Consider the following 8,522-nt stretch of genomic DNA (forward strand, 5'->3'; position numbering starts at 1 on the left):
GCTTCTGATAGTACTGTCAGTCTAACATTACTTCTGTATTAATATTCTGTATGACAAGGTACCAGACCCTCACTTTGGGATGATACACTATTCTTGCTCACTGAAGATTTAAAGTCAGAAAAAACTCACCGGTTATGTAGCACGTGACCCGTCGGTTCTGCTCAGAGATGTCTGCATCGATGGTACTCAGTGTGACAACAACCTGCCCTGGCTCCGCATTCTCGATTACCGATCCTTTATAGAAATCTGAGGTGAACTGTGGAGCATTATCATTTTCATCAGAGACAGTCACTTCCACCAGGGTTTGGGAAGAGAGCTGGACTTTCTTGCCATGGTCAGTGGCCACCACATAAAACCGATAGATCTCCTGATCTTCGCAGTCCAGCTCTTTCAGCGTGGTGATCCACCCACTCTCACCATCAATGGTGAAGAGTCCTCGGAGGTTGCCAGATTCTGCTTCCAGACTGTATGTCACTTGTCCATCACCTCCCATGTCCTGGTCATTAGCTGTCACTTGAATGACTGTGGTTCCTGATGGCATGTTCTCCATGACAAAAGCTTTGTAGGGATCTGCCTCAAAGACAGGTCTGTTGTCATTGACATCCTGCACTTGGATATTCACAGACACCAGAGAGACCAGCTCAGTCTCCTGGTGTGAGCAGTGAGCCATAACATCAATCTGGTACCACTTGGTGGTCTCATGATCCATGGTCTTTTTGATTCTCAAAGCCCCTGTTTGTTCATCTAGTGTAAAAACTTCATCCTTGTTACTTTCTGTAGTGGTTCCTTTCACCAGGCTGTATATAATGGGATCCTCTGCAAAAGCTTTGACTGACCCTATTTCTGATCCCTCTGGAAGATCCTCAGATGCAGAGAATGTATAAAGGGGCTCAGAAAACCTTGGCAATGTCACCTCCCTGGGGACAATCTGAAGATTTACTGGGACAAGAGAGTTCCAGTGAGGGGGTCTGCTGTCTTCAGCTTTCACCTTGAAGTTAAAGGCTCTGTTTTCTAAACCAACAAGGCTCTCCTTGACCTTAACAACCCCAGTGGCAGCATTGATCTCCACAAGATCTTCTGCCACATCTTCCACGGAGTCAACAGAATAAATTACATCTGCATTTGCACCTTCATCAGCATCGTAAGCCAGGACCTGGATGACAGGGGAGCCCTTGCTTACATTGGACTGGATGGACAGCGTGTATTCAGAGGCTTTGAACTGAGGTGGGTTGTCATTCTCGTCTGTAAGGATTATTTTGACAGTGCAGAATGCCACCTTCCCACCCCCATCCTTGGCCATGACTTTAATGGCAATGACTCTCTCTGTTGAATTTTCCCTGTCTAATTTCTGCAGTGTGGCAATACGGCCTTTATTGTCTATGGAGAATTTCTCATGGGCAAGTTTATTTATGATGGTGTAGTCTATGGTGCCATATGGTCCACCATCTGGGTCAATAGCCAGCAGCTCGATCACTTTGGTGCCTATCTCAGCATTTTCTGCCAGCTCTGCCTCGTACACATTCTGCTGAAAGGAGGGGCTGTATCTGTTGGCATTTGTGGTATTGATATACACGGGCACAGTGCTCTTGAAAACTCCATCTGAAGCAGAAACTCTGAGATTGTAGGATGGTTCCAAGTCCTTTTTGCAGCGGTTGAACATGGATATTATTCCAGAAGTGCTGTTGATAATGAAATGCCTGTTGTCATTGCCTGAGAGTATCACGTATTCCAGTCGGGTGGTGTCTCCACTGTCGGGGTCCAGAGCCTGAACTTTTATCACGATATGCCCACACGTAGCCATTTCACTTACCTTGGCTTCATACTGAAGCTGGCTGAACTCGGGGGGATTGTCATTGATGTCCGTCACATCTATGATTACCAGGGCATCACTGCTAAGTGGAGGCATCCCGTGATCTGTGGCTCTTACCTTCATGCGAAACTGTTGATTTGTTTCATAATCAAGTGCTTGAGCTGTTGTTATTTGGCCTGTGCTGGCATCAATATTAAAGAACTTGGTAGCATCTGAACCATCATCCAAGATCTGGTAGGAGACCACTTTGTTTCTGCCTGAATCCTTGTCAGAAGCAAAGAGCTGGACAACAGGGGTCTGTGCTGGCAAACTCTCTGAGACAGACGCCGTGTAGATGATCTGAGAAAATATGGGAGGGTTGTCATTAATGTCCTCTACTTCCACCTCCACTCTGGCTTCTGAATAGGACCCTAGCGCTGTGTCTGTGGCTCTAATGGTGAAGGCATGTTTTGTCTCTAGCTCGTAGTCCAACTGGCCTGAGACAGTGAGGACACCGGTTTTGAAGTCGGTGTTGAACAGTTTCAAGGAGTCTTCTTCCATGATGTTGTAGATGAGACGTAAGCCTTCGGGGCTGCGAGCCTGTATGTGGAGGATAGATGTGTAGAGGGGGATGTTTTCTGGCACCTTCACTCGGTAGTACAAGCTTTGGAACAGAGGGTTGGATTTGTTCCTCACGCTGATCACAACCTCCTCTTCAGCGTGGAGGGGAGGCTCGCCTTTGTCCTTAGCAATGACGCGGAGATTGTACTTATTTAAAGCTTGATAATCAAGAGGCTTCTTAAGTGAGATGTCCCCTAGGTGAGGGTCGATCCAAAAGTATTTGTAGTCCTCTGCAAATGAGTAGGTAATGGCTCCATTATCCCCTATGTCTCTGTCTGTTGCTGACACCTGAAAAAGCACATCACCTGGCTCTGTGCCGTCCTGCACGGAGGTGTAATATGGCACATTCTCAAACTGTGGTGGATTGTCATTGACATCCTCTACATAAACCTTGACTGTGGCTTGGGACACTCTTGGTGGTTTCCTGTTGTCTTTCACTTCCACAGCTACCTCATGCATGTCTTGGGTTTCCCGGTCAAATTTCACACCCTTGGTCTGGAGTACTCCAGATGCCTGGATCATTTTGAATCTTTCCTTTCCATTCAAAAGTGCATAGAAAAGTGGTTCATTTAGCTGATATCCCTTGACCCCAAGAACAGTGAGAGTCTTCTCATCTGTAGAATTCTCCATCACAGTTGCTGTATATATATCTTGATCGAATTTTAAGCCAGTACCTTGTGCTTGAGTTAAATTTATCTTAACTAGAGTGGTAGTCTTGTATAAACCATCACCAGCTCTGACCGTGAGTTCACGATAGCTTCCCAGACTAGTAGCATTAAGAATGGAGATGAGACCTGTGAGTGGATGAATATAGAAAGCATTATCAAAGTTGCCCTCCACGATGCTGTAGGTCACCTCTGAATCTGCATCTTTTGCCTGCACTGCCAAAACCTCCATCCCTGGGTGGGCAGGTAGTAAGACAGAAAGCTCATAAATGTCTTTGAGGAAGACTGGAGGTGAATCATTCACATCTTTAACATAGATCGTGACCTTGGCTGGCTTGGATGCAAATAAGCTGGGGTTTCCACTGTCACGAGCATGTACACTGAAATGGAAAACTGGGGTGAGCTCGTAGTCTATCTCAGCTCGACTGGTCAGCGTCCCTGTGCTGGGATCTACTGTGAAATATTTTAATGCCTCCGGTTCCAAAATCTCATAGACTAGCAAAGCGTTGGAGTCTTGATCAGCATCAGTTGCATGGGTCACGAGGGGAGCATTGCTTTCGTCCAGAACCATGCTTTGTGATGGAGCGTTCTCCATGATCCAGCCAATGAAGGAAGGCTTAACGAAGGTGGGCGCATTGTCATTCTCATCTATGATGTAGATAAGTACCACTGTGTCCATAAATGCTCCAGCCATGTTGGTGCCACGGACTTTCAACTGGTAAAAGGATACCTGCTCAAAATCTAAGCTCTTCTGAGTGGAAATAAGGCCTGATTGATAGTTCATGGAGAACACTCCATCTCCATTTCCATCTTTGATTTCATAGCTGACTGGTGACAAGCTTGTGGCTGAAATCTGGATCAGAGGAGAGCCCACAGCAGTGGATTCACTGATCTCTGTGATGTATTCGGCCTCTGGAAATTTTGGAGGGGTTCGATCAGAGGGTCTAATGCGGACATGTACTGTAGCAGAATCTTTAAGTTGGGGGAATCCCTGGTCTTCTGCCTTTACAATAAGAGTAAATCGCTCCTGCCTGGATGGGTCCAGTTTCTGGGAAATTGTAATAATTCCTGAATACGGGTCGATGCTAAAGAAGCCTTCCCCATTACCTGCAAGAGAAGAAATTACAAAGTGAGGAATGCAGACACTCATTTGGTTTTGGTTTTCAGAACCTCTTTTCCATAGATGTTACTGATTTAAGACCTAATTAACATCTGTTTCTTTCACTGGGAGACAGCAATCTTCATTAATATCTAAATAATTTTCATTCTAAGAACAATGAACTTATTGAGATCTATGAGCTAACTTTTAAATCAATCAAAATGTAAATTAGAGATAAATACCCTTCTAATTTGAGCATATTTAGTGGTGGAAGAGCATGTGTTTGAAGCTTTTGCCTCGTGTGCAGAACATGGTAGGAGAGAGTGTACTAGTTGCTTCAAGCCCTGTCATGCTTATAATTACCAATACTTCAAGAGCAATTAAATTTCTCAGTCCTTGATCTAAATTGCAGTGAGAAAGATGGAGCAAAGAATGGCTTGCCTGCTGCAAAGAATTCACCTCCTAAATAGGCAGTGTGGCACAACCATAAATATTTTAAGTTTTAACCTTTAGAGTGAATGATAGAATACTCGCCCAGTGAGCCTGGATGACCCAAACCCACCATCAACCAATGCTGACAAGGTGCTCATCATTCCTCAAGGATACATTCCATGGTAGAAACGGTGCAAGTGATGATGGCTGTTGTGGGAACTGGAGTATTTTTGCCTAACAGCTGAACACAGATCCTTCTCTCTGTTCTTGTGTCTGGCCACCAGCTAGAGCATGGAAATGCAGGCATGTTCATATCCTAAACTGTTTTGTAGCATGGCTCTCACCTGCCTGAAGGGAGTAGTGGATTTCAGCGTTGGCTCCTTGGTCCTGATCAAGGGCCCTGACTTGTACAACCTCCGTGCCTACCACTGCGGAGTCCAGCACTTCTGCTTCATGATGGATGCTGCTGAACTGTGGAGGGTGAAGGTTGCAGTTCTCCACATGGATGATGACTCGAACAAAGTTTCTCTTGATGGGGACCTCCTGGTCTCGTACCTGAATGGCAGAGAAAGAGCAGATACAGTCAACTCAGGGAGTAGGCAGCCTTGCTGCACCAGGCTTCCAAGTAGTTTATCAGGACTCTTGCAGAAGGTAGCATTTTTTCTGTAGTACCAACCCCTTGAGTGGGATTGAGCCTGTAAGTCTCAGCACCAAAGCTCAGCCCAGAACTTGGAAGCAAACATTAACAATGACTCACTGTACTTTCTTGTCTAAGAATCTGGTGGCCCTTCGGTCAAATTAGCAAATAAAGGGTTCAGCACATGGTTAGAAGAAAGCAGGGTGTTACCTAGATTTGTATTATTAAGGTTAGCACCCTGCTTTCCTCTTCCCAGTTGTTCTACAGAAATCCTTCCTCAACGACTAGAACCAGTTTTAATTTCTCCAGTGATCTGTATATCCCAGCCAAACTGATGGATTTAGCAGGTTTTGGCTAGAACTCACCATCACTGTTAAGATGTGCTGAGGCATGGGCTGGGAATTGAAGCCTTCCGCTGTTGTGAGGACCCCATTGCTTGGATCCAACTGGAAAAGTCTTGAACTTTTGGGGTCCACACTGCCATGGATGGTGTAGATGAGCCCCTTGCCTTTATCCTTGTCTGTTGCACTGACTCGAAGGATTTCCCTCCCTGAGCGGGTATCTTCAGGAATCCTCACCTCGTAATGGCTCTCCAGGAACTGGGGACGGTGCTGGTTGATGTTAATCACATGAATAAACGCCTGTGGGGAGACAGTACAGTAAGGGCAGCAGAGACACGGGTTTACCTGACTTATGTAGCCATGTAAAATCTTAGCTACCAACCCCTCTGAGGTGTAGCCATGCTCTGAGCCTTGTACCTGTCACAGCTTTCCAAGTCTTGGGTCTTTGCCACCCATGGCGACAGGGAGCTCTTTTGTCTTTCTCCCCAAGGAACTCCTGCTGTACCTTTCCTTAGTGACTTTTAGTTTACCTTCTTTCTTTTTCTTTCTTTCTTTTTTTTTTTTAATGTCTCAAATCTGGCAAGCCATTGAGACTGAACGTGCCTGCACCTGGCAGATGGGGAAACCGTCAGAGCCTGCCATGGAGCGCAGCAGTTGCTCAGCTATGGTGCCAGCTTTGCTGGCTGGTGCCTCCACACCAGCCTTCATTAAATTACACACCAGAAAGCTGACAAAGCGGGGGATGTTTGGTAAGGGAAGGGAGGAGCTGGCCTGTCTGAAGAGCAGCAGGTGCGTGGAGAAGCTATGTAGAAGCAAAAGATTACGGTCTACACTTTTTAGCCAAATCTGCCCCTCTGCAAACCCCTGTGAATGGCCTGCCTGAATCCTGCCTGCAAAGCCACCTACTTTCTTCTGTTTGGTCTCCTACCCTGACTGTCCTCACCCCCTACTGATGTGTTCACTGCATCTTAGGAAGTCCCAATCAAGTGTAATAATTTGCTTCCTTTAGCAGCCCTGAACACGCCATGGGTGTTTTGCAGAAGCAGGATTTTGACATCTGCTAGCGGCCCTGAATGCCAAGATAAACGTAGGGATGAGATGTAAGGTGGCAGGGAATGCACACCAGGCGAGGTGGGGCTTTGTTTGTTTATTTGGAACAATACTTGAAGAGAGTTGACATAGCGTTTCACAGGAATGGTAGTGTTCCTCACTCATCACCCCCGCAAACCTCTGCCGTGAATTTCCCACGATAAGCGTCACTGACGGGTGACTCACGTTCTAGGTCTTCCTGTGCAGGGAGGGTTGGGTTTCTGGCCAATTCTTATGTGTGGAGAAAATGGCTGGTGAAAGATCAAGCCCTGAATACCCCTCCTGAGGGTAGATAAAGATGGGCAGATCTCAGCAGCCATTTCAGCTGAGGCTCGGGGACATGGCTGAGAGCAAAGAGCCTCCTTTCACCAGCACTTGCTTTTCGTGTGGCCACTCAGAAGGCACAGCATCTCTGCAGAGCTCTGAGATCCAGAGCTCAGGGGAGTCAGAAGAAATACAGGGTGAGCAGAGTACTCACACTAGATGGGGTCTTGCCAAAGAAAAAAACCTCATTACCTGGGTTTTGATGGTAGAGGACCCATCAGTGACTTCTACTGTCAGGTTATAGCTTGATTTCTTCCTTGCATCGAGGGGTCTAGCAATGACCATGCTGCCTGTACTCTTTTCAATATCAAAATCCATGTCATCGTCGCCACCTGGGATAAGGGAAGAGATGGGAAAAGGAAGTGGGAAGGGCAGTTAGACTTTTGTCTGGAGCAATCTGCAGGTGCTGGCAGTCTCGACAAGCGAAGGGATTCTAGGAGCTGCTTGGAGATCCAAAGGATGTCCCCTCCAGACACCATACACAAACCACGCAAGTTGCTCATGCCCAGCCACAGATATGTGGCATGCCAGGCAACGTACCTCAAATGGGAATGTGTAGGCATTCACTCTAGCTGTACCTCTTTGCACACAGCTAGATGGGGGACAGTACCGTAGGAGATCTCCCCCAAATCTGTAAACTCAATGCAAAATGTGATAGAGACAGGGAGGACAGGGAGAATCTGGACAAAGAGGTAGTCACAGATGGTGATGAAGGAATATGAAATGGAGTGTGAGGGGGAATTAGAAAAAATGAGGAGGAGGAGATGGATGCATGTATGCATGTGATGTCCTGCCTAGATTTGCAACAGGCACATTTGACCATTGATTTATTTACTCAAGGTCTCCAGTTATGCAGCACCACGGGCTCAGCATGGATCAGGGACCTGCAGAGCTGAACAGTGCTCTTGCTGGCTTCCAATTCAAGGTCACGCTGTGGGGCACATCAGCAATGGTCTTCATTGCCACGGTTGGGAGCTTGCGAGCTACCCAAAGAAGCCCAATACTTGAACAGCTGGGGAGGCAGACGGTACTTCCAGGGTGAGCAGAGCCTGTTGCCTCCAACCCAGATGGCTGCGTAGTGCAGGGAACCGTGGGCCTGAGCAGCTCCGCGGCAGAAGGCTGTCCCTCACGCTATTGTTGATCATTCCTGGCATGGCAGTGCCTCTCTCATGCCTCGCTCGCTGGTGGCCTGTTAGTTCTCTGTCACACGTGAAATGCCACTACACTCTTCTGAGATACAGAGGGGTAGAAGCAGTTTTCTGCAATTCATCCCAGGTCTCAACTTCTCCCTTCTTAGCTACGGGGTGCTCTAGATTCTGCTTTATTCTTTTACTAGCTGGGGAAATTTTGGCTGGCTGTTAAATTGTACATTTTCCCTTGTGGGAGAAATGCAGTGGATGCCAGCCATTTGGACCACTATTTTCCTGCTGGGAAGGAGACAGAAAGAAGCAGAAACAGAGGAAAGGAGAGACCCTTTCCCAGAGAAAAGGGAGAAAAGGGCTCTCTGCACTGTGCCAAAGGGAAA

General features: G+C 46.9%; 1 protein-coding gene across 1 annotated transcript in view; it reads right to left on the bottom strand.

Moving 5' to 3' along the window:
• Window positions 1-8,522, bottom strand: part of FAT2 (FAT atypical cadherin 2) — a gene marked incomplete at its 3' end in the record, with an annotated part of 56,686 nt that overhangs the window by 21,601 nt on the left and 26,563 nt on the right. The window contains 4 exon segments of the mRNA XM_009872294.1: window positions 130-4,182; window positions 4,951-5,161; window positions 5,609-5,884; window positions 7,190-7,329. Of these exon segments, the coding sequence (XP_009870596.1) occupies window positions 130-4,182; window positions 4,951-5,161; window positions 5,609-5,884; window positions 7,190-7,329 (4,680 nt within the window).

The sequence above is a fragment of the Apaloderma vittatum genome, unplaced genomic scaffold (genome assembly GCF_000703405.1).
Source record: "Apaloderma vittatum isolate BGI_N311 unplaced genomic scaffold, ASM70340v1 scaffold30666, whole genome shotgun sequence".
NCBI classification, from domain to species: Eukaryota; Metazoa; Chordata; class Aves; order Trogoniformes; family Trogonidae; genus Apaloderma; species Apaloderma vittatum.